Source organism: Drosophila takahashii, chromosome 2L (genome assembly GCF_030179915.1).
Source record: "Drosophila takahashii strain IR98-3 E-12201 chromosome 2L, DtakHiC1v2, whole genome shotgun sequence".
Taxonomy (NCBI): Eukaryota; Metazoa; Arthropoda; class Insecta; order Diptera; family Drosophilidae; genus Drosophila; species Drosophila takahashii.
The window spans coordinates 25,642,589-25,668,908 of record NC_091678.1 but is presented as its reverse complement, the minus strand read 5'-3'; the positions used below and the strand labels follow the sequence as shown (position 1 = coordinate 25,668,908).

The following is a 26,320-nucleotide window of genomic DNA, read 5'->3' as shown; positions in this document are numbered from 1 at the left end:
TACTACATATATCGAAAAAGTCAAAACGCGATAAAAAATAGCTAGGCTGTCAGTGGTGGTGCAGAGATAGTGGGTGGCTTGGGCCTCGAGGGCTGCGTACGTGGGGCTGTTAAGCGACACGTTTCACCACCCCCAATGTCGCGCCCACCTCGTCCTGCTTTTGTTTGCTCTGCGCATTTTTCACATTTCGCGTTTCCGCTTCCGCTTTTCGCCATTGTCGTGACTCCGCCGAAAGAAATGTGTCACACACGTGAGCAATTTAAAGCTTTGGTCCTGGCTTCCTTTCGCCTCATTTCGATTGCAAACTTAATTTGAAAACTTGGCCTCGCGGCGTGTAAATATGCGTTCAGGATGTGAAATTTATGGAAGCGCTTGGGGCCAGGGATATGTAAATTTTCGTCGCTGCTCGTAAGCATTGATTTCTGCTCCTGCGGTGAGTGATGCCGATGGAAAGGGCCCAGTGCCAGTAAATTAATGGCCAGATCCCCAGAGGAACCTTCATTATCATTGCTAAAAATGTGTAAATTTGCAGTAAAGTTGTTTGGTACTGGGATTCTAGCTGTTTTTAAAGAATGCATTTTGTTCTTTATTTCCAGTAATTGTTCCTCCGTTTCTTTAAATTTAACAGGCGGACGAGCACTCCAGCACTTTAAATAAACAATTGACTTTTACATATTATAAGCACCAATACAGAATATACACTTTTACTGAAAAGACGGAAGTTCACATTTTATTTGTTGGTTTTATTTGAAGCAAACATTAAATGTTTAATTGTAAGGTAACGATTAAGATCAATAAAAAAGGGTCGCTGTAAGCGCTTAGTTCCAATTTATTTAATTGTTTTTCCATTAAAAAACCAATCGATTTATTACTGAATATTCGTTTACTGAAACTCAAAATTTTAAAGGCCCCTGCAAGACGCAGGGAGTAAATAGCTTAATGTGCCTATCCCTTCAGCTTAACTGACAAGTGCCGAAGGACGTGACTGTAGACCAGTGGACGGACATCCTTCGAGAGCGTAAAGTCAAAGTGCGAGAAGCCGTCGAAGTTGACCTTCCGGCTCTCGACGAGATTGGGCAGACTTTGCTGCAGCCGGTGGACATCCGAGTCGGATCCCAGCCAGTCACCTCCGCCGTGGTGGATCACCACCTTGCTGGTCGTCTGCGAGAGATTGTAGGCTGGTGGGGCGATGGAATCGTAACGAACGCGATTCAGGAGCGGTCCATGATCAAAACGTTGGAAATTCAGGTCACCCTGCAGCTGAGCGTAGTGGTAGATCTGCTTGGCAGAGGCTCCTTGGGAGGCGTGGGCCGCCACAATGGGGGTTAGGGTCTGAAAAAAATGGATAACTATAGAAGTCTGAATAATAGACCTCTAGTCCCACCTTGTTAAAGCTCTTCCAGTCGAATCCGCAGAGCACAAAGTCAAAGATGGCGCAGATTTGACTGGCCAACTCCGAGGCTGAGCAAATGTGTTGTCGGAATTGCTCAATAAGCTTCGTTTTCGCGGAGATTTCGTAGCCACCTAAGAGGTTCAACAACATCTAGAAAGACAACCATAAAAAAGGTACCCAAATGAAGATGTTCTTAGAATAAAAGGAAGTGAAGTTATCTACACAGGAACTGTACAAAAGTATGCAATGATATTTTGTTGTCAAACTTACCGAATACTTTCCTTTGAACATGCTGATGAACTTAAGCACTGGACTACGGTTTTCCTGCAGATAAACCGTTGGGGAAAGGGCCTGCATGAGCTGCACTTTCTTAGCATATTTGGGCCTTTCACTGCACATCACGAAGAAAACGGTGGAGCCCTGCGAGTGGCCAATGTATTGGAGCTTCGGCCTCCTAGTGCGCTTCAGGATAAGATCTATTGCGGCTGGCACATCATATTTGCCGATTTCGTGGAAGGAGAAGTCCCAGTACTTCCGTGGTTTCAAGCGAGGTCCTGTTTGTTCCCGAGAGTATTTGTTGCCCCTCGTATTCAGCATCCAGACGTCGTAGCCCTTTCGGTATAGGATGTACGCCAGACCGTTCTTAGGTCCCAATTCCACCCATGAGGCGGAACTGGACATCAGACCGTGGACCAGTAGGATAGGCTCAGCACCGGGACGGGGAATACGGTGTAAACAGAGCTTGTAGCCATCGTCCGAGTTCACGTAGCTGGTTTCCGACGGATAGCCGTACTTTTCAATTAGGTTTACCTATGTTTTAAGGGGAATTCGAATTTCGAAAAATGGAGGTACCTAATAACTGTGTAGGAAATATTTTCTCACCGTTGTCAGCTTTGCATCAATCAAGATGTCCGTCTGGGTAAGGTATTTCGGTGGGCTGCTTACTTTGAACTTCGAAGCAACCACATTGATGTTGGCACTTTTTAAAATACCACTTTCCGAAAGGGATTGTTGAGAACCACTCGCAGTGAATGATATCGCAGGTTTCTGTGCATTAAGCTGTGACTGTGACTGCGTTAGAATGTGTGATCCGTTTGAATGTGATTGTGACTGCGACTGTGTTTGGGACAGTAAGCCAGATGACTGTGATTGTGACTGCGACTGTGACTGTGTTTGGGTCAGTCCGGAAGACTGTGACTGTGACTGTGTCTGTCTCTGTGACTGTGATCCAGATGACTGTGATTGTAACTGTAACTGTTCATGCACTTTCGAATGTAATTCGGATAATAAATTGAAAGCCTTCTCGTCGTTCTGCTTCAACTGGCTTACGGTTTTTTGTTTCTTTAGTTGCTCCAGCATTCTTTCTAATTCATAAATTTTATTTTCCGACTGTCCCTGATCTTGAGCCAAATATTGAGACGATAAATTCACTTGGATGTTAAGCTCTCTGTTCGGCAAAAGATTCACTTTCCTTGGTTGGGAAACGATTAGGTACGATTTTCGAGGTCTACGCTTTGGTTTACGTGCAACTATCACGTATTGGGGCAGTGACTTTTGCTGTCTTACCTCGAATTGCGATGGAACTATCACAAACTGAGGGCCTTGTTTCGGCGGTGAATCAATGATATAAATTGATGGCTTTGAATCTTGTGGCTTCAATGGGTTAATTGGGGGCTGCTGGTCTAGGGACTGTTCTTTTGGTGAATCTACCTGTGAATCAATTAAGTTTAACAATTGTTTAGAAATATCGACGGATGGATTTGAATCAATAACGTAAAATTGAGGACTTGGTTGCTGAGGAATTGGTTTAATTATCCCTTGTGGACTAGCTAGATCCTCTTGAGGCCTTGGTTGTGACTGCGTCTGTGACTGCGATTGTGATTGCAAATGTGACTGCGACTGTGACTGCGATTGTGACTGCGATTGTGACTGTGATTGTGACAGCGATTTTTTGTTTCCCTTAGAATCAATGATGTAGACCGGAGGACTTGATTCCTGCAGAATTGCTTGTGTTAAATCATCTTGAGGCCTCTGTTGAAAGAAGAGAGGTCCAGGATTCTGTTCCTGGAAAGTCTGCGATTGTGACTGAGACTGTGACTGCGAAGATGGCAGTAATTGTGACTGCAACAGTGATTGTTTGTTTCCCTTAGAATCAATTATGTACACTGCAGGATTTGATTCCTGTGGGATGGCTTGTATAAGGCCTAAATCCTGAACAGGATTCTGTTCCCCGACATTTTGCGATTGTGACTGTGACTGGGATTGCAACCCGGGAAATGACAGTGATTGTGACTGCGATTGCGATTGAGATTGCGACTGCGCAGAGCTTTCCAGGTTTCCAGATCCAATTTCCAAGTTCTATTATTAATTAAATTAACAGATTGCGTGAGCCGTAAGCTGATTGAAAAATCTCTAGCTTTTACCTGTATCAACGACTGAGACTGCTCATCCGTTTGCTGTTGCTGGTTCCCAGGATCTAGGAATGGATTCCATGCCTGACTCTGGCTGGGTACAACTGCACTAAGAAAAGTGACCGCACAGATCGCGAGATTGAATACGATAGTCATTCCGGTGCTCAGCTTACTTAAGAAAGCGAATCAAAGCGACACCTTTTATAGGTTTGCCGTTAAGAAGCCTTGAAATTCGAATAGATATGCTTTGAGTGGAGTGCCAAACCGGAGATAAGCCGCTTATCATGCCGATGTTGCATCACTAACCAAGAATGTAGCAAAGGTTACATCGCCACGAAACAGCCTTGAATAACCCTTTTAAAACCTTGTTATCCTTGGTCCATTTCTCAGAATCAGACGGCACATATATTTTCTAATTTAAAAACCTGCAAGCAGGGTTAACGTCAACTGTCTCGAAGTTCCTCTTGGGGGTTTTTTGATCAGACATCGAAGATTGTCCGACAAAAATGTAAGTCAAAGGCTAGACTTTTGAAAAAAGTATTTAAACTTTTCAATTTTATTGCTAAAACGGCAAGAAAATTAAAATACACGATTTTTACTAGATTGGTCTAACTCCGAAGGTGCAAAGGTTTTTCCTTGCAACTACTGAAACGAATCTTCTAATTTACATTTACCGGACAACATTTATAAAAATGTTTTGGTTGAATGGTTGGCCCAACCGCCCCAACTGTTCCATAAATCAAAAGTTTTCAAAACTGTATAGTCGTGTATTATAAGTATTTTATTATATTGGTATCAATGAAAATTAAGTTTAAGAAATAGCAACTTTAAACCTTTTAAACCTTTTCAATATTTCCTCTCCTTTCTTCTAAGTCTCCCAACTTTTAGCGGTTTGAACCGCAGAGATCGAGGACCCGATCGTAGACCAGGGGTCGAACGTCCTTCGAGATCGTAAAGTCGAAGTGGGCGAATCCACTGAAGCCAACCTTCCTCTTTTCGATGCAGTTGGGCAGGCGCTGCTGGAGCAGGGTCACATCGTTTTCGGATCCCAGCCAGTCGCCTCCGCCATGATGAAGTGCCACCTTGCTGATCACCTTCGAGAGGTTGTAGCGGGGCGGGACGTAAGATTGGTAGCGCAACCGATTCCGCAAAGCCCCATAGTCATAACGTTGGAAAACATTTTTGCCCACCATCTGGGCGAAGTGGTAGATCTGCTTGGCGGAGCTTCCCTGCGAGGCGTGGCCTTCCACAATGGGAGTGAGTGTCTAGAAAGAAAGTTTTATTAAATCTACATAAGGCGGATACCAATTCCCAACCTGGTTGAAGCTCTGCCAGTTGAAGCCGCAGAGCACAAAGTCAAAGATGGCACAGATGCGGCTGGTCAGCATGGAAGCGGAGCAGATGTTCTGCCGGAACTGCTGAATGAGCTTGGTTTTTAGGGAGACCTTGTAGCCGCCCAACAGATTCAGCAGCATCTGCCACAAGAACATAGATCACCATAAATATATTTATTATATTTTATACCTACTCACCGTAAAGCCACCCTTGAACAGGCCCAAGAACTTGAGTACAGGACTGCGGGCTCCCTGCATGAAGACCGTCGGGGACAGGGACTGCATGAGCTTCACCTTGGTGGCATAGTCGGGTCTCACACTGCTCATCACAAAGAAAACGGTGGAGCCCTGCGAGTGTCCAATGTACTGGATGCTCGGCTGGCTGGTCTGCTTGAGGACCAGATCGATGGCAGCGGGTATGTCGTATATGCCGATCTCGTGGAAGGAAAAGTCCCAGAAGTCCTTGTCGCTCTGGCGATCTTTGCCACGCTCTTCCGAATAGACATTGCCCCTGGTATTCAGCATCCAGACGTCGAAGCCCTTGCGGTAGAGGATGTAGGCCAGTCCGGACGAGGGACCGAATTGCACCCAAGAGGCCGAGCTGGCCATCAGTCCATGGACCAACATGACCGGTGTGGCTCCGGGCCGGGGAATTCGATGCAGGCAGAGTTTGTAGCCATCCGCGGTGTGCGCAAAGTGGGTCTCTGACGGATAACCGTATTTCTGGATCAGGGCCACCTATGAATGGGGAAAATATTTGCAAACAATGGGTTTAATAGCTGCCTTCTACACGATTACTCACCGTCTGCAACTTGGCGTCAATCTGGATGTCCCTTAGCGACAAGTATGGCGGGTTAGTACCCTGGCATTTACCACACGTCCGTGGTTGTATAATATCGGTGTTTTTAATGTTTAAATGCAAATTAATCGTAAGGTTTCCCGGAAGAAAGGAAGCCGCCGAATGTGTTAGCTCCGGAATAATCTGTACGTGTGATTTTGACTCTGCTGATTGAACCGCTTTTTCTATATGAGCATCAGCCTGCGATTGAGCCAGGGATTCCAGTTGCTTGCCTATTATATATTTCGGCAGTAACGTGTCTCCATATTTAGCTACAATCTGATTTTTAATATCCTCTATTTGTCTTATCTGTAACTCCTGTTGAGCTAGCGCGTGTGCTTGAGCCTGCGAAGGATTCTGTGTTTGAGCTCGAGCCTTACCTAGTGACCTTTTCAGCGATACAATAATTTCATACAAGTGTGATTTAAGATCATATAGTATGTCTGATCTGGCTTGCAATAGTTGTTGAGTTTGCGCCAGTAGTTCTATCGCATCATCTTTCGTGGGAGCTCGCTTTTCCGCTTCCGGTTTTGCCTTGGCCCGTGATTGAACCTCTGAGTTAACTTGCATATTTATTTGATGTAGTGTTTTTTCCATCTCTCTTAATTGCTTTTCAGTCTGGAAGTGGGAGATACCTACTTCCATGGCCTGTCTCCCGGTTTGAGATGCCGCTTTTGCATAGGCCTGCGACTTAGCCCAATCTGCTCGTTGAGAGTTGTTCAGTAAAATAATCTGAGCTAATAATTTCGATTTAAGCTGAGATATCGCTTCTAATTGCGCTTTAGCTTGTTCTCGAGCTAGCTTGAGTTTGGCTAGCACTTCATTTAGCGACTCAGCTGCTACTTCTGATTGAGCTACCGCTTGTAAGCGTGCTTTGAGTTCTGCCAGCGCTTGGGATTGGGATTTAATTTGTGCCAGAACGTCTCCTCGAAAGCGGGCCTCCGTTTGTACGCTAATTTGAGGCAGCAACTTTGCTTGTGCCAATTTCGTCCCCAGAAATGCCTGAATTCCAGCTGGGGATGCGTTTTTAGAAAAAGGATTCTCAGCAGCGTCATTAAGAATTTGTCTTGATTGGCGATCAACGAGCAAATATTTTGACTTGGCCAGAGGCACATAGCCGTCGAGATTGGGATTTAAAATTGGCGGTTGCTGATCAATGAGCAATCTAACTTGCGAGTCCTGTATTTCTCCCCTTGTTGATCCGTGGTTTTCTAATAAAGTGTGAGCCGAAGGCACATAGTTCGATCCATGGGCGACATCCAAAATTCCTGCGCTGTGCACCACTCTACTAATGGCCAACAGCGCGAAGGTCGCGCAATAGAAACCGATCCGCATTTTGGTGCTAAACCGACTTTGAATCGAAGATCGAACCAGAACCTTTTATAGACTCGTAGATAAAATACCATGAAATTAAAAAGATATGGACTTTCGAAGCAATGTTAAGGGTATTATCTTTCGATATTACGTAACTAGCCGGAAACTAATATTGGCTGAAAAAAACCTAGTTAGAATCGGATCCAGAATGATATTTCTAAAGAAATTTTCATCCAAGGGTGACAAAATACGACAGTATTGAAAATTATCTGAATTTTTACCTTTTAAGAGAAATAGAAAAGATCTGGAAGAAATTTTAATTTTTTTTTTAATAACGGTGTAATTTAGCACTTTGGTGTATAATAATAAATAAGCAGAGAGAAAACTATAATTTGAAATAACCGTATATTTACTAACAATTATTCACAACTGTTTATACAAATACCTTAAACCTAAAAAATTGTCTAAAAATACAGAAGACCTTATATTTTTGAAAATGGGTTTTTTTGCTCATTTCTAACTGACTTGAATAATAAGTACTTAAACAAATATTTAAAGTTTAATGATATATTTATGTAGGTAATCGAATTTAAAGCGCATGGACTAAAGAAAAGTTTCAAAAGTTGTGCCAATCTAATTGCACAAGTGCACGAAGCGCAGCCGTTATTATCCCTGTTCCTTGTTTCGTCCTTGTTCCGGTGGCGTTGGCAAATTCACGCCACTCGCTTGTTTGCGCAAATTTGATTATCAAAATACCCAAGGAGAGTGCAGCCGCGGTCGGGAAAGTCGGAAAAGTCGGCAAAGAAGTCGCGAAGCGAAGAAGGATAATGCCATGTCGCCGCATTAGCGCCTCTGGTGGGCGGGGGCGGGGGTCGTGGTCGTTGTCCCGTGAAACAAGCTGGAAATTGAGTTTGACTGCCTAGTGTCCCTGCGCCTCCCCCGCCCCTAATGCCATGCCCCATTCAGCCCCTTCGCCTGCTGGGCTGATTAAAGCTCTGCTAGCCAACTTGTGGTGATTTGTTTTATTTTTTCAGGCATATCATTTGGATGCACTGCGACCCTGCACAAATGGGGCATTAAGCCGCCCGTCAGGACCCGACACATATTAAATTTCATCTCGCCGCCAGTCGGATTCGGAATCGGGCGCCTAATGAAGGTTAAGCAACTTTTAATGTCCCGGCCCCGGCCATTTTGCAGACCATTAAATGTTTCGCCTGGCAATATGCCATATGCTTCCAGCATGGACATAAGCCCCGTCCGGGAAACGCTCTGCAAAAACTTTCCTTATCATTTCAGCGCCAAAAGCCATAAAGACGTTCGCTAAGTCGGCGTGTGTTGGTGATGACATGACGATGACAGTAATCGTAATCCTAGTCATGGTAATGATGACCCTGGAGCTGGAGCTGGAGGCCCAGCCAGGCCATATGAGCATATGTTGTTGGTTCCCGGAATCAGGTTGTGCACAGACACTTAACGCTCATGTGGAGGGCTAACGAGCGATTTCACCCTTTATGGCCTGAATTTGGATACCACCGGCCATCGGATTCCGTCACAAGTATTTTCAATTAGTAATTCAACTGTGGAAATCGGCGTCGCTGGCGTATCGGCGTATCGCATTGATATGATTGCTCTTTATTTTATTAGTTTTAATGGCATTCCATTCGGCTTCCTATGTAGTTCTCCTCACCTCTCGTGTTACGTCTGATGGACGCTTTCCGGTTTCCCAGTCGATCGCAATTGCTGTGACTCTCCACTGTCTCAGTTGCTCGTGAGTTAAGGTCAACTCGGAAAAGGGGACCCTTTCCCACTCAAGCAGAACTCAAAACAGTCTTAAGTGGTATGAAGATTTTAACATTTGAACTTTAGTGTACACGCAAAAATAATGTGTTTGAAATTCACAAAACTTCGTCAAACTTTCGTTAAATAAATAAATCGAAATTTAGTGTATAAACCTATTGATTAAATGAAGAATTCAGTACCTAAACACAATTATGTAGGCCTTTCAAACTATTTTGTATAGAAATTGTTGTTGGAATTGATTTACACTTTTACACTTTACAAAGTTTGCAACGCAATTGAACACCCTAAGTATATTCTATTTTAACAGTAAACAAGCTTAGAAAACTCTTATAACAGGACATTTGATGTAAAATATCTTTTAAATTATGAGATAAAAAGCAATCTTTAAGGGTCGAAATCGCCTAATAGCTAGTACTTTTGTTTCAGTGTCTCGTGCTGCATGGTTATGTGAGCATTTCCATGTTCACACAAGTACACAGCCCCTTCCACATGGCACTTCCCTCTGTAATTTCATGCTCCATTGGCCAAGGAAATCGCCACACAATCAAAGGAAAAGCTTCGCCCTTTTGGTCAACGCTTGAAGTTATACAGCCGAAGTGAATGCTAAGAATTTAGCCCACATTGTCGGAATTGCAGCGTTTTTAAATGTATTCAAATTCCCTGGCACAATTTACGGACTTCTAAATTTGTTGGCGGGCGGTTTCGAAGCCAGCCTCGTACATTTTTCATGCAGCTAAAACGCAACTTTCGATTGGCGTTTGTCCAGGGTCTTTGTTGCGTTATTTATGCAGTTTCCTCGTGGAACACTATCTCCAGCTGTCGTTGTTGTTGTTACTGCAGTCATGGCCACTTGTTTCCGCACGCCATTTCTTTCGAGGCTTCTCCACTCCACGCCGGTCCCCCCAATTTTTATTTATTTTTCCCAGCTTTTTTGTTTGCATTTTTTAAACATTTCTTTCTGCTGTTGCTGTTGCTGTCGGGGGCCCCAACACGAGAAGTCCATTTCGAAATTTATGTACACACAAATTGAAAGCGCAGGGAGGGACTGAGAGCCGAAATGAAAGAAAGAAAAGTGTTTTGGTACTGGCAGAAAAAAGTTGGCTGCATTTCTCGAATTGCAGTTTCGGTAAAAAGAATTCGGGGAAGAAAAAACAAACGATATGCCTTTAAGTGACACTTGCCAGGAGGTTTTGTATTCCCGGACGGTGGAGTCCTTTGGGTGGAATGAAGGGATTGTCCTAGCAATCGCTTTGTCCAAAACAGCAAAACGTTTTGAATGTTGATTTTGGAGAGCGAAAAGGGCGAGGAACCTGAAAAAAGAGCGCAATTGAAAAGAAATCAGATAATGCCACAAGTACTAGAGAAATTGAAACACAAAAATCTTTTCTTTTTGAAATATTATTAGTCATTATTTAATCAAATAACATTATTCAAATATTTGTATCCTTTAAGAAAATTCCTTAATAATTAGGTATTTTATTCTTGAAAGGAAAGCCCTGCTTAAAGCTCTTTCAGTCCCTTTACGATGGGCTCATTTGCTAGACCCACTAAACAATAAACAAGCCGCGCAGTTTATTGCCCTCTGAACTTCTCGGCAGAGCGAAAAAATCACCTCGTTTATAAGGCGGCATTGGCAGTTGCGATTGCTCTTGGCATAAATTAGATGCGGCAGCGGCTTTGGAAAATAGGTTGCCGTTTGTGCGGCTCCTGGCTTCTGGTTTCTGGTTCCAGGTTCCTGGTTCCTGCTGCCCGAGGCGTGTCTTTGTTTCGGTGGCGGTGTCATCATGGGTTAACCCGGGCTGAAATTAACCCAGCTGAGCCCACGAAGCTGCGATCCGCTTCCTGTCAGTCTTTTTGTCCATCAGTCTGACTGACTGACTGCATTTGCATTTCAATGCCCTGCCCTTTTAAAATGCCTCTGCTGTACAGAGAACTGAGTTCCATACTTTTATTAGCAAGACTAACTTTTAGGAATTAAAAAAAGAATAAAAGAACTTCGTTTTGTTAAAATATTGTCCATAAAATCATAAATTTAAAATATATTTATAAATCAAATGTAAGTTAGTAGTTATTATTAGATTATTGGTGATTTTCTCCCAGTGCCCCTTACTGTATCCCTAATTCTAAACTCAATTATCGCTGAATGCGCGACTGGCAACTTTGTCTTGTGTATGCTAATTTCATTACAATGCAGTGGAGGGGTCCGATCCCAGCCACAGGACCCAGCTCAATACCCAATGAATTATGATGGACGTTGTCATGAATGAGGCGCACTCACACATCCAAATAGACCCTGTGGTCGGCGGCTTTGGACCGTGCGTGTGTGCTGGCCATGTTTATCTCTCTGGCCAACGTATACTTAGCACTTTTGTCGGGAAACGAGGGGAAATCGGGGGATTTGGGTTGGGGTCTGTGGGTTAGGGGCTGGTCAATGAGCGTTTGGCGGGCACACACGCTATCAGTAGATTGCTGGCTAGGCGTTTTTGTCCGACACGCCCCACGTACCCAAGTGGGGAAAGGGCTGAAAAGGGGCTCTGGGCGAAATGAAGTGCTTACCGCCGGGCAACTCCCAATAACGCGGAAACTACACTGAAGAAAAAAGCCCAGAAGACAGCATTGAATTCATTGAAAATGTCTATTAATAATCGAGTATTGGAAAAATCCCATTAAACTTAAAAATATCAATATAATTTTGTAAAAAACGAATAAAAGATAGGTGTGTTGAAGGAAATATCTAGTGAAGTTACGTTTTAAAATCAATGACCAAAGTAAAAATTTCGAAAGTAGAACATTAAAAAAACTTTTCTCTTCTGCTATCTACAGGGTTTTTATCAGAAAAAAATCAGAACATCCCACTTTTCGTCGCATGTCAATAATGCGCCCCGTATAAAAACACTTTAAAAGTTAATTAAAATGTTTAAAATTCTTCAAATCGAATATAAATAGAGATTATTTTTAGAGTTTACTGGGTTATTCAATAAATGTTGGGTCTTATAAAACTAGTTTTAAAAATGCAGGATCCGCAAAAGGGTTCTGATATCTTGTCCATTGCAATTATTCCAGTGTAGAGCTTAGCGTTGTAGCGAAGAACCCTTTGGTTGCGCCACTTCATTATAAACATTTCTCAATTGATTATCGTTAGTTTTCCGTGGGTGGGCACGCGTGTGGGGGAAGGTTGCATGTGGATGTGTGATAATGCCATAATTATGCCCCTTCCTTGGCGTGCTCGACGCTACAGCTCGTGTTATAGTTGCGGCTTTTGCCTCGCCGATTATATTTGCACGCATGTCCTTTTTCGCTGCCTATCCTTCCCACTTCCCTTCCACTTACACTGCGGGTTTTACGCCGTGTTTTCACGGTTGTCCGGGCTACTGGATCCACTTTTTGCATGCGCCCCGCACATTTAAGTAAGTAATCCCCATAAACTGCTCTTGAAATATTTCATTATCGTAATGAAAAGGACTACAGCACATTACATTTATTTTTCGTGCTGCCTTCGCAGCATGGAGTCCTTGTCAGATACTGATAATAAAATGGCCAAACTGTTTGGCCATGAGATATATTTATAGAAACTTCCATAATGGCCATGCAAAGGAATAAATTTCAATGCCTTTATTTTGGCTTAAGGGATTTTTAGTGAAGGATTCTTAATTCTGTTTGGCAAGTGACAGGTTGATATGTATTAGGACATAATAAAGGGAAAGATGAATAATTACTTGTACTTTAGTCATACGCATGAATACGAATTAGCTGTGTTTTCATAGAAATTGTACTTTTGTTTTTTTACTTTTATCCTTTTCCCTCTTTTAAACAAAATTTATCTGCCCTTTTTATGAAAAATACTGCCATCCCCTTCAGATTTTGCACACAAATCAAACTAAATCAATCGCCGACAGAAGCTCAATTCTTGCCACTCCCTCAGGTGCAATTAGTCGCACAAACAAGTTTTCATTAAATCGGCTTAATTCAATTAATTTATGGCTGCAAATTACGAATCATATTAAATTAAATAACGATGCATCTTTTACAAAGCTCAAAAGTGACACAAGGCTGCAGGAAAACGCTTCAACTGGTGGTTATCGGTTCATATGAGTTCGCTCCTGACTCCAAACTTGTTGGCCAGTGCGGAAAATCATCCTTGCCTCGCAGCTGAATGTCTTCTCGTTTTCCATAAATTAATCAATTCCGCGGCCATTGCCGCTGTCAGTTGTAATCCTTTATCACTCGTTCAGTTTATTGATGCCCGGCGACAGGACTCTCCGGCTCCAGATATTTCTGGGCCCGTGACAATACGCAAATAATGACGTAATTAATGAAAAGAGCGTCATATTTTTTATTGCCAGAAATTAACAAGCAGTCGACACAATCGATGGCCGCTTTTTCCGTGGACTCCCTTATGTAAATCAGTTATACATCGCATTCGAGTTAAAATGGAATTAACTTAAATTCCCGTTTTCATTATCAGTTATTGGTTCCAAAATGCAGGGCTATTTTGCCAGACTTAAATATTAAATTCAGGCTAACGCCTGGAAGTGGCAGGGATCCACCGACTGTGACCCTGAACTTGTCGCACTGCAGAAATAAATTTTAAAGGCAGATCCAGATCCATGTACTGCGGCACGTGCACAAAAGTAATTACCCCTTTTACAGCGAGTGGGCGTGGCCGGGGGCAGTTGAGTGGGGCTGACAGCTAAAAAACGAATTGTAATTGGCCCAGAGACAAGTGTTGCGCACAGAAAACATTTATTTCCATTTTTAAAGATGTCGAGTTTTTAGTTTTTTTTATTTTAAATTGTACTTTATGTTAGAATGTAATCACTAAAGCGTAATTATATATTTCTGATTAAATATTAAACAGTAAATTTCCATTCTGATGTGACACTTTTTCAAAATTATTATTAAGCATTTAAATCTACCTAAAGCATTTTTTAATTTATATAATGATGGATGTATTAATAGTGAGTTTAATATATACACATTTAAATAGCTGATTTTCTGAATAAGCCTTGACAATTATGTCAGTTTCAATGGTACCCTTAAAATAAGCAGAACTTCTTTACTTCTATAAAAAATTAGATTTAATGTCGTTTCGGTACTCTGTGTTAGTTAAAAAACTTGAATAATTATATTCATCCTTTTTTCTTTCTGTGCTTCATCCAGAAGCCGTTTGGAAGTGAGTGCAATATGGCGACCCCGACCCAACTTGTCTGGCCCACACTTGACTTTAACCTCGGCTAAAGCGGAAGTTGTTCCTTTGACTGGCCAATGGAAGACTATATTGTTCTGTTCTGGCTCAGGTCCAAAAACTTCGCTAAAGTCGTAAAGTTTCAGAGGCTGACCCTTCTTCGCCCCGGCCACTTTTTCACTTAGGATTCACGCACTTTTATTTCTCTGGCGCCGTAATGAGCCAAAACTCGGAAGCAGTTGCTGCTTTCGGCCAAGACAAAGATTTCGCATGAAATTTTATGCGCGCGTGATTAAAAGTCACGTGCGTGGCCAACATAAAGGGGTTCTTTGATGGGGCTACTGAGGTGGATTTGACCGACTGCTGCAGCTAATGTGAACCCACGACAAGCGAACAATGCTGATCATAATCTCAGCCACGCCAGATGCTGCCACTAACGAGTTTTCAGCTCTGAACACTCCAACCGATTTGCTCTACATTTTTAGAAAACTCTTTAGCAATGGGATACAAAAAATATAATGCGGAAAAAAATAATAGAAATATTAATAGAGTTAAAGACTATAACTTGTTCAATGTCTTTCTGTTATTTAAGTTATACACTGGTCCTAAATTTGATTGATCGCCTGATTTGAGCTTCTGTTAGTCTCGTCCTTCTTCCTACACTATTTTCCCAGTGTATCCTGCTAGTTGCGCCAGGCATTTAAGGCTAAGAGCTGTGCTCCCATTGTCTCAGCACTGCTCCCACTAAGGGCTCCCCGGCCAATTGATTGGTCTCGTTTTCATTGTTGTCCAAGCGGGTTTTTCTGGCCTGCACCTCAGTCGACTGCAAGTTGCAACACGCTTTCGGCCTGTTGATTGTCGTGTGATTGGCAGTTGGCACAGTGATAACAAATCCATTATGGAGCAGGCCAATGGCTGATTGTCGTGGCACGCGTCGGGACTTAAAGGAACCGCCTCCTGGCTGGTCCGTCTATTAAGGTGAGACCAGGAAATTATGCAACCCAGCTGACAGCTAAATTTCTGAACTTAAATAAGTGGGTTAAAAGGGCAACGATTTGCGTTTAATGTTTTTGGGGGAAATAGCTTGCTAAATCGCGGAACTCTAAGTAACACAACTAAAAAACGGGGAGAACAACAGGCAATTGAATAACAAAAAAAATGACACAAACAAATTTAATTTTAATTGTTTTAATTTTTTATTTATTTTTATTTTAATCCGGAAATTTATTACGAACTTAACGCGACCAGCAACAAGTGTTACTTATGGATTAGGCAAATAAAATAAAAATAAAATGTCTTATTATATTTAGATACTTGTTACTTAAGGATTAGGCAAAAAATCTGTTCTGTACTTTTTATACCCGTTACTCGTAGAGTAAAATGGTATATTGTATTCGTGCAAAAGTATGTAACAGCTAGAAGGAAGCGTTTCCGACCACATAAAGTATATTCTTGATCAGGGTCACTAGCCGAGTCGATCTAGCCATGTGTACATGGACTGCCGTCCATAGTGATTTACAGTAAATATTATTTACTGCTAGAAATGTCAGAGGGTGTTAATAAATATTACACATTGAAGAAACTTGATCAAGTTTCATATAAATATATACATTCTGTCACTGAAGTTTACGATGCAGGTTATTATCCGGTTGCATTTCTAAACAAAAAGAATCCACTAGGATCTACCTTACATATTCGTACAATTAAGAATTGTGCAGCAATTACGTTTAAAACAAGAAAGGAAGCTAGCTTCGGCCAGCCGAAGCTATATACCCTTGCAGATCATTCCTATTAATTAACAAATCGCAAAAATGTTCAATTTTCTAATATTTCTCTTTAATTTTCCGATCGTTCCTATGACAGCTATATGATATAGTCGTCCGATTTTGATCAAATTAAAATTGAAATTCGGAAATATTTAAAAAGAGTCATATCCTAGAGTAGAAGATAATACAATTAAAACCAAAGAAGCTAGAATTTATTTCCTATTACTTTTCCATTAATTTACCGATCGTTCCTATGGCAGCTTTATGATATAGTAGTCCGATTTTTTAAATATTTAATTCGAAATTCAGAAATATTTAAAAAATAACATCCCCAAAAGTAGAAGGTAATATTTTAAAAAACACCGAAGCTAGAATTTTTTTAACGTTTTCTTTTCCGATCCTTCCTATGGGAGCTATAAGATATAGTTATCCGATCCGGTTGGTTCCGACATATATACTACCTGCAATAGAAAGAAGACTTTTGGGAAAGTTTCATTTCGATAGCTCAAAAACTGAGAGACTAGTTTGCGTAGAAACAGACAGACGGACAGACGGACAGATGGACAGACGGACAGACGGACAGACGGACATGGCTAGATCGACTCGTCTAGTGATGCTGATCAAGAATATATATACTTTATGGGGTCGGAAACGTCTCCTTCACTGCGTTGCAAACTTCTGACTGAAATCATAATACCCTCTGCAAGGGTATAAAAATGTAAAACCTCTATATGTGTAGTGATTGCGACAAAGGGGAAATTGTTTTTATGTTTTAATTCCACTAATATTTATTATCAAATCTATCCGTTCAGTTTAAAAGACAAAAATTAGGCAATATTTTTTGGCATTACCATTGACACTGTTGGCAAATTAATTTAAAAGGCATCCCATAGGCGCTGTTCCTTGAAGTTCTCGCCTTTCGAGCATGAAACCGAGGCTTCAACTTCAACATCCTGCCAACTGACTTGTGCAGAGCCACAGCCCCGCCCACTGTGCGCCCTACGCCCCCTGAACCGCCCCGGCCACATGGGCCCGCATGCCATGAGATGTCAAGTTGCCAAGGCTGCCACTTCCACCCACCTCCACCCTGATCCACCCTGCTCCACCCTCCTCCCATGACGGCATTGCCAACATGTGGTGACAACGCCGAATTAAGTTATTTGTCAAATGTCGAAACGTTGGCCGGCGCAGTCACATCAGGCCTATCCCGGCATCGCTTGTGGACCCGGATCCGAATCCGAATCGAAAATCCGGACACGGCCCGGGCCTGGAAAGGATTTCGCTCCGTCCGCGCCGCTTTGTCAGCCTGTCAGTCGTCGCCGTGACAGCAGTTGCTGCAAATAAAGGAGCGGCAAATATTTTATGCAGAAGCTGAAATCAATTTTTGCCAATCAATTGCGAAAAAAGAAAGCGATGACGTAGGCAATGAAAGGGACGATTCAAATGTTTGGCAAGTGGACACGGTCCACTCCACAACTGAATTAAAAATTAAATTTTCCAATTAAGCCGGCAAACATTTCTAGGATCATACGCTTTTCGAAGTGGCGTGGCAAATCTGATTAAAAGGAGAGCGCTTTGATTTTGTCGGTGGTGGGCAATGGGATGTAGATGCATTCAAATGAATCAAGGGCCTTTAAAATAGTAAATACAGGATAAAGCAGTGTTCTTTGTAAGGCCATAAACATTAAATTTAATTTTTTATTTTAGCCGAAACAGAGAGAAACAATTATATTTATTGATTTTTGATTAATTTTTATGGGCCGCATTACTAGTTTAATTTAGCCGAGGTTCATAAAAACATTTCTATTTATTTGCTTATAAGGAAAATTAACAAATTCAAATATTTCATGGATTAAATTCATTTTTATGGGCCGCAATTTTTGTATTTCTAGTTTAAATATAATCCTTTTTATTGTTGTTTTATTTTTAAATAAAAATTTACTGATCTTGAACGGAGTAATTAAAAGCAGTTTAAAATGCAGTTACTCAATTGCTGATAGGTTAACAATTTTGTTATCTGGACTAGCCGTTTCAGCTGATTTATTGTCCAAAAACTCGGCTAGCTATAGCTTATTAAGTGACTGCAGCTCGCAGCAATTAACGCCACTGATCACTCTGAACTTTGACCGCATTGTACGAATTTCGTAATACCAAAACATTTTCATTCGCTTCAATTTGAACATTTTCTGTCACATACAACCGAAAATGAGCTGGCCACGATTCGATTATACGATAAGCTGAAAAAACAACCCAAACAATAGTCCGTACTAATTACAGCGCTTTAGTGGGCAGTGAGCGCGGACTTAGTTCGATTTAGTCACGGATCGAACGCCATGCGACACGCGATCTGGTTTCTCGCAGTGCTGGGGGCTCATTCGCTCGATGGGTCTAGGGTTTTGGCTGGATACGCAGAGGACAACTTCCCGGCGAGTGTGATCGAGGATGCCCAACTGAACACCGTGGGTACTGAGTGCATTTCCAAGGGATCCCACCTGTCCAACTCTCCCATTTCCTTGCTATGCAGATACAACTCCTGGAGAAGTACAAGCATCCGGCGGAAACGCATCAGGTGACCACGGAGGATAAATATGTGCTGACCCTCCATCGCATTCCCCGACCTGGGGCCAAGCCAGTGCTGTTGGTTCACGGCCTGGAGGACACCTCCTCCACATGGATCGTGATGGGTCCCCACAGTGGCCTGGGCTACTTCCTGTACGCCAACGGCTACGATGTCTGGATGGGCAATGTCAGGGGCAATCGCTACTCCAAGGGCCATCTGAAACTCAACCCCAATACGGACAGGGCTTACTGGAGCTTTTCGTGGCACGAGATCGGGATGTACGATCTGCCGGCCATGATCGATGGGGTGCTGGATAAAACGGGATACCAGAAGTTGAGCTACTTCGGTCACTCCCAGGGAACCACCTCGTTCTTTGTGATGGCCTCGAGTAGGCCGCAGTACAACTCGAAGATCCATGTGATGAGCGCCTTGGCCCCGGTGGCCTTCATGAAGCACATGAAGGCCCCTCTTCTGGGAATGGCCCGCATGGGAATCAACATGTTCGGTGAAAACTTTGAGCTATTTCCTCACTCTTCCCTGTACCTCAACCAGTGTGTTTCCTCCGCCGCCCTGCTGAAGACCTGTATGCGTTTCTACTGGCAGATTGTGGGCAAGAACCGGGAGGAGCAAAATATGGTTGGTACTGGTGCGATACTTCCGTTGAGATTCCCATTTAACCACCCCCTTTACAGACCATGTTTCCTGTGGTAATGGGACATATCCCTGGCGGCTGTAATGTCAAACAACCCCTCCACTACATCCAACTGCAGAACTCCGATCGCTTCTGCCAGTACGACTACGACCTCAAGGAGAACCAACGGCTTTACGGTCGTCCCACTCCACCGGACTACCACCTGGAAAGGATCACCGCTCCCGTGGCCTTGTACTACGGCAGCAATGATTATCTATCGGCGGTGGAGGACGTCCAACGGCTGGCGAAGTCGCTGCCCAATGTGGTGGAGAACCATCTGTACCGTAAGTGGAACCACATGGACATGATCTGGGCCATCAGTGGCCGGCGCTCGATTCAGCCCAGGATTCTGCAAGTGATGCAGTACTGGGAATCAGGCGGAGGACCCAAGGAAGCCACCACGGGAAATCCGGTGGAGGAGGATGTGCCTCAGTTAACAACGGAATCCCCTGTTAATGGGAACCCAGAAGAGGATGAGGAGGTGGGAAGCATTGCTGGGAATGAGGAGCAACGAGAAAAGGATCAGGAGGATCATGTGGAAGGAGGAGATCAGGTGAAGTCAGCTACTGATCCGACTTCAGAGCTGTAGATTAAAAAGTCTATGGACAACACATAGGTTTTAAAGAAATATTATTGGTTTTACGGTTTATTGGGTGATTATTCGGTATATAATAAAACAAGAAGAAAATCAAGACTTCAATAAATGTGTTATTGTTGAATACTATCATTTAAGTTATTTAATAACCGTGTGCAAAATTTAAATGGTTCTTAATTAAAAATGGAAAATTCTGGTTAAGAATTGAAGCACTGACTATTGTAATTACATTAAGGAAATAAATTACAGAAAATATTTTTTGAAAGTGGAATTTTAATATATCAAAAATATTTCTTGCTTAAAGAAAATATTATTAAGGAAATAAATTACAGAAAATATTTTTTGAAAGTGGAATTTTAATATATCAAAAATATTTCTTGCTTAAAGAAAATATTATTTCCAAAGTATCACAAAATTTCTGGTATCGCCTGAAAACTTCAAGCCAGGCATCCGAGCTTTTCTTCGTATTTATGAGTTTTCGGGAGTTTGGAGGGGGGAACTGCAGCAATCACGTGCCACATCCGCCATATAGCCGCACTAATACCAACAACTGGAAACGTTTTGGGAATTTGAGAGCGCAACGAGGCGCGAAAACATTTACTCAACACTTAGCAGCTGTTGGTTAGTTTGTGGGGGCAAGTTTTCCCAGGGGGGTTGGGAGAATTGGGGGTTCGGCGGTTTGTCGGGAGTTGTTCTTGTTCGGCGACGTGCGGCGAAAGTTTTTTATGATTTATGAAGCAGGCGACGATGGAGCAGCTGCTGCAAGTCCTGTGTTCTGTGTCCTGTGTCCCGTGTCCCATGTCCTGTCTTCCATCTCTTGTCTGCCGTCTAGGACGACGGATGTGGATGTGGATGTTCGGGGGGCAGCTAAGCGCTTTCCCTTGTCAGTTTTGCAACTGCAACCCGGATATAAAAATTGCACTTTGATGCGTCTCCCTGGCACAGAACTATATATAGTGTAGTGCCAACAATGTGGGGACGAAACAACAAAAGTTGCTTTGGCGGTTTTTTCAGCGCTGTGCTCATTAAAATTTTCGCTTTTGTCAAACACACCAAACAATGGCGGACCCCCCATAAAACACTCGCACCAAACATTCTGGAAATGCCGACTCTGGCAGTTGACACATGCTGCTTTCTAAGCAATCGTGGCGCTAAAGTTAAGTGTGTAATTTGTGAAAGTGTGTGGTGGGCGGGTGGATGAATGCCAAAACAGCACAACAGAATTCATATTGTTGGCGACACATTTCCCGCTTCAAATGCTTTCCCCATCAAAAAAAGAAGAAAAATACAACAAAACAACTAAACTGCAGAACAAACACGGGAATCCGCACAGAAATTGGCACAATGAACTCAGGCTTTCGTGAGGCTTTTCCACAAATGCGTCGACAAATGAATAGCGTGGATATCTGGGATAGTGAAGTTTCTGGGCAAAGCAACACTTAGCTAAGTGTTAATTAAAAAGTGAAAATTGTCTGGTTTTTTAAACTCCCTAGATTGATTAACGTGAATACATAAAAAATACTTTTCCCTTTAACTTTCAACTGAAAGCCAATGAAGTGTACAAAAAAAACTATGCGCTTTAATTTTATTATGCCTTTTTTCATATTTATTCTGTTTCCGCTTTTTTTTTGTTTAATAAACTCATTTATATGTGTGCTTGTAGTTGCCCATGCAATTACATTTTTTGCTCTTCGGTTTGTTTGGATTTTAATATTATTACTATTATAAATATTTAAACATGCATAGTACTGGTAATTAACTGTAATTGTTGTTTTCGCTGTAGATAGGCTTAAGTTGAAAAGTATAAATAGTCCGTACATACATTGGAATTTAATTTTATGTATTACACCTTAAATAGAAAAAAAGTAGAATAGCCGAATGTTTAGTAAAAAATACATTAATATTTACAGGGAACTTAATTGTACATTAAATATTAATATTCTGATGCGTACTTGGTTTTATAAGCGAAACTCTTGGCTTTAAATTGGGTTCCGTGTTCGGGGACATTTATTTAATGCAGAATTTTCGGTGCTCTTAGATATTGAATGTTATTAAGTTAAGTTCAATTTGTGAACAATATTCTTAGGGCGCCGAAATTATTATTCGCACATTTAAAGGAGGCCTTTTTGTGTTCCTGTTCCGTGTTTTACCCATCGTACCTATAAAAACATGTTCTTTCAGTCTTTTAAATAAAAAACTCCCCCAACACGTTGATTTTGATTTCGTTTTAGCCTCAAACAAATGCGTTTTTACCCATAAACATTAACCTTAACACACGTACGTGTGATGACATACAGATGCAGATTTTTAGCTACACTAATTGCTAATTGGATTTTACCTTAGTTTTTCATTCGCTTGCGTTTAAATTAGATTTTTTTTTTGGTGTTCGCGATTTAACTCTTTTTGTTGCACGGTGCTTGATTTTTGGCTTTATATTTGTTTTGAATAACATTCAGAGCTTTATTATTGTATTTTACATCGAGTTACCTTTAAATGCTTTCAATTATTTTGAATAATTTCCCTCCGAATTGGCGCAGCGTTTTACAAACAGTGCCTAGAACTACGAATAGAGATACGATTAAATGGAGATATGTCGCTGAACCTTGCCCGAAACTACACGAACACACATTAATATATGTAAGCTGTCTGAGTAAACTGTTCGAATTAAGGTAATGCTATATAGACACCGATAACTGCCAAATGTCAAGCTCTATGTACACAATTTGCTACTGTTGACCCCTTCCGATTCGCACTCCCTTAGAAGTAATCCATTTTGGGCGCATCCATAGCCGTGTGCATGGTCAATGTGACTCCCCTGTTGATGCTCACTGCCGGGTAGAAGACTCCGTAGAGATCCCGGAAGGCCACCGATCCTTGGGGCATCTCGTTGACCAGGAAGCTCAGAGTGTGCCTCTCCAGATCCAGGAGCACTCCAACCGTACTTCCCGTGGTAATTCCGCCCTCGACTCGCCGCTCGTGAACCGAATTGTGCTGGAACCAGGATCGCTGACGGTCGATGTACATGGCGAATGACTTCTCGTCCTTGCCTGAGGAGAATTTAAGAAAACACCAAATTATATAGTAGTTGAAACCAAATTGTTATTGCGCTCTGTTGGGATGAAGCATTAAAAATAAACTGTCATCGAGCTGACCATTATGAAATCGATAGTGTAAATTTATGGTATTTAGAACAAATTTTTTTGTACTATGCAATTCTGGTAAAATTGTTGTTCAAAAAAAAAAAAAAATTTTATTAATAATATCATGTTGTTAAATAAAGTTACATGAGTAAAGGCGAGAAAGACACATTCGAACTTAGAACATGTTATTTACGTTTCGAGCATATCGAAATGATCATCGTTTCATATCATGTTTTTCTTTTCTTTTCTTTATCATTTTTATATTTTTAAAATTTTTGAACTTAAAACCTTTCCTATATCTAAATATAGCACAAAAAACGGATATGAGTAGTGTATCCTATTAAGCAATAAAAGAATGCTTTGCTTTCCTCTCTGCGCAAACCCCAAAAATCGTTTAACTAAATTCGTTGATAATTTTAATACCGCAAATAATCTTTGCTCCTCGTCTTGCTGACTTCCTGAACTCAGTTTCTGCTTGAAGTTGCGAACTTTAAACTCCGGCTGGTAAGATAACTCCCCCGACTCGCACTATCCATGGCTTGTCAGTTTCCTGACTGTCGTTTCAGTCCTGCGGAATTATAACTGACAAACGCAGGAGCATCGGGGCAACGGGGCAGGAAGGTGGGCGAGGGGCGGTATATAGAACGCATGAGAGTCGTAAAACAACTTGGCAAACTGCATCTGTTAGTGTCAATGTCAGTCGCTAGGGGCGCCACCTGCTCCGGAGTTACGCCAGCGCTTTTGCATATGAAAATTTAATTCGAAAACTTGAGTTTTCCGAGAGCGGACCACCGATGCTGGCGGGCACGTGTTAAATGGCGCGTGAGCAGCTTGGGGAATAAATTGTGTAAGTGAAAAGGATACAGGGGATGTCGTGAAAATAAAATTAAACAAGAAAGGAAGCTAGCTTCGGCAAGCCGAAGCTTATATACCCTTGCAGATCATTCTATTAATTTACAAATCGCAAAAATGTTAAATTTCTTATTATTTCACATTAATTTTTCGATCGTTTCTATCACAGCTATATGATATAGTAGTTCGATCTTTTAAAAATTAAAATCGAAATTCGGAAATATTTCAAAATAGTCATATCCCAGAGTAGAAGGGAATGTAATAAAAACCAACAAAGATATAATTTTTTTCCCATTAATTTCCATTTAATTTTTCGACCGTTCCTATGGCAGCTACATGATATAGTGATCCGATTTACAAAACAAAAAAACCGAAATTCAGAAATATATAAAAAAAAATATTCCCAAGAGTAGAAGGTAAAATTTAAAAAAACACCGGAGATAGAATTTTTTTACGTTTTTTTTTTTTGATCCTTCCTATGGGAGCTATAAGATATAGTTATCCGATCCGGTCGGCTCCGACATATATACTACCTGCAATAGAAATACGATTTTTACGAAAGTTTCATACCGATAGCTTTAAAACTGAGAGACTAGTTTGCGTAGAAACGGACGGACAGACGGACGGACAGACGGACGGACAGACGGACAGACGGACGGACAGACGGACAGACGGACATGGCTAGATCGACTCGTCTAGTGATGCTGATCAAGAATATATATACTTTACGGGGTCGAAAACGTCTCCTTCACTGCGTTGCAAACTTCTGACTGAAATCATAATACCCTCTGCAAGGGTATAAAAACAAAAAAAAGAGCGAGATGCGCTGCCGCAAATAAACTTTTGCATTTGACAAAAGTTTAAGTGCCGCACTTTTAATTACTTTTGTCTGCAGACCAAGTCGCCTGTGGAAAGTGCCCCCTTTCTCCTCCCACTTTCCAACCACGCACATTTTCAATCAATTTGCCGAGGCATACTTCAAGGCGCCTCTGCCGGATCCTTTGTTTGTACTCGTGTTTGTGTTTGTCTCCGTCGCCGTCTGGTAACGAAAGACTCCCGAGGTTCCGCTCCACGCACATGCAACAAGAAATGGCAAAAGTTTTCGATACGCCCCCCTACTTGGCACTCGATTTTATTGGCTTCGCATAGCGAGGCGGCAAAATGGCAAAGTTTTAGGAGCCGAACCCGAACTCCCCCCGGAATCCTTGTCTATTAGCTGCGAACTTTCCGCATACGTATTGGATCTTTTGTCAACGCCAGAATCCATTTGTTGTGCGGATTTCCCCCTCTGGTCTCCCCCCCTTTCGATCAAAGTTTCTATCCCTGCGCCTGCCTTGCATTTTTAATTGAAATTCGAATGCGACCAGTAACCCACTGAAAGGAGGAAATGAGTTGAGTACTCACCCAGCATTTTGTTGCGGGCCACGTCGATGCGGGCCACTCCGAAGGCGGGATCCGTGTCCGCCGTGTAGTTGTCGATAGTGAACTCCCAGTAGTGGACGCCCCGGGAGAATCCCACGGATCCGAGGGCCACGCGGTGCTCCCAGCCCTCGACGCTCACGGTGGCGTTGCTTTTGCTGAAGATTAAGCCCGAGCCGGCGCCGCCGCTCAGAACTGGATCAAACGTGAACCAGGCCACTGCAATGGAACAGGCGAAAATGCAGATGATAAATACACTTTGAAATAGTATTGGTATAGTATTCAGAAGCTTTAAGAAATATTTTTAGATTTGGTAAAAATTAAACTAAACTATATTTAAATCGTTTTCTGGATTTGGGGAAAATATTACTGTATTTCTTATTATTATAAGGATAAGAATAATTTTCCTCCCTGGCAAGAAAGGGGTTTTTCCTAACCTATTCACATTTTGTTTTTCTAACATTAACTTTGCAGTTGCCACTGATTAAAAGTGCCCTATTCAATGATATCCTATTACATTTTTGTAATTTTGGTTGTTCAAAAAGGGGATTTCTCCTAGTGCAGGGAGAAGCGCAAAGTGGAAAGAAAAACAAAGTCGGACTGGTTGCAATTTACCCCATTGTCAAAGCTCAAGTGGCCCGACGATTCGGAGTCCAAGTCGGTGCCTTGCAGTTTATGCTGTTATGCCCCGCAAAGTAGGCAACGAGTGGCGTCGAGTCGAGTGCTTTATTAAATTCCCTTTTTTATTGTTGTGGCCGCATTAAGTGGCCAAGGCTAGGCTGGAATCAGCTGGGACCGGCTATATATATTTATACATAGAGCTCCACTTCTCGGTCTGCTGACGATGATGACGTTGCCTGTTTTATTGGCCACCAAAGGCAATTGTGTGGCCAAACAAGCCACAAAGCAAGCATCTGGGCCAGGAGGACTCCGACTCCGGCTGGCCATTGTTTTGTTTATGTCGGGGATATGACTTTGCGATTAAAACTATGGGGGATTTGAGGCACGCACTATAAACCGAG

The 26,320-nt window shown here is 42.1% G+C and overlaps 3 protein-coding genes across 6 annotated transcripts in view; 1 reads left to right on the top strand and 2 right to left on the bottom strand.

Moving 5' to 3' along the window:
* Nucleotides 1-811: 811 nt before the first annotated feature.
* Nucleotides 812-7,332, bottom strand: LOC108067428 (uncharacterized). The gene is made up of 9 exons (XM_070219531.1): nt 5,941-7,332; nt 5,337-5,876; nt 5,121-5,279; nt 4,692-5,069; nt 3,817-3,990; nt 2,276-3,751; nt 1,664-2,203; nt 1,385-1,543; nt 812-1,332 (listed from the first exon to the last, which is right to left on the bottom strand). Exons 1-9 carry the CDS (start codon nt 7,309-7,311, stop codon nt 946-948), a joined length of 5,184 nt encoding a protein of 1,727 aa, XP_070075632.1. The 5' UTR covers nt 7,312-7,332; the 3' UTR covers nt 812-945.
* Nucleotides 7,333-8,898: 1,566 nt separating this feature from the next.
* On the top strand, nt 8,899-20,120 carry LOC108055961 (lipase 1). 3 transcript variants are annotated; one of them, XM_070212966.1, is made up of 4 exons: nt 8,899-9,127; nt 18,303-18,500; nt 18,566-19,237; nt 19,294-20,119. In XM_070212966.1, exons 2-4 carry the CDS (start codon nt 18,375-18,377, stop codon nt 19,879-19,881), a joined length of 1,386 nt encoding a protein of 461 aa, XP_070069067.1. In that variant the 5' UTR covers nt 8,899-9,127; nt 18,303-18,374; the 3' UTR covers nt 19,882-20,119. The 3 variants fall into 3 exon arrangements, with proteins under 3 accessions (XP_070069067.1, XP_070069094.1, XP_044249511.1); XM_070212993.1 differs by having other exon boundaries at nt 8,900-9,058; nt 18,319-18,500; nt 19,294-20,120; XM_044393576.2 differs by having other exon boundaries at nt 8,901-9,127; nt 18,319-18,500.
* A 2,405-nt stretch (nt 20,121-22,525) lies between these two features.
* The window catches only part of Trim9 (E3 ubiquitin-protein ligase Trim9), an 83,941-nt gene continuing 80,146 nt past the window's right edge, over nt 22,526-26,320 (bottom strand). For both annotated transcript variants that reach the window (XM_017139556.3, XM_017139557.3), the window contains 2 exons: nt 25,284-25,517; nt 22,526-22,934 (listed from right to left, as the gene is read on the bottom strand). In XM_017139556.3, coding sequence (XP_016995045.2) covers nt 22,645-22,934; nt 25,284-25,517 — 524 coding nt within the window. In that variant the 3' untranslated portion in view covers nt 22,526-22,644. The remainder of the gene's footprint in view (nt 22,935-25,283; nt 25,518-26,320) is intronic.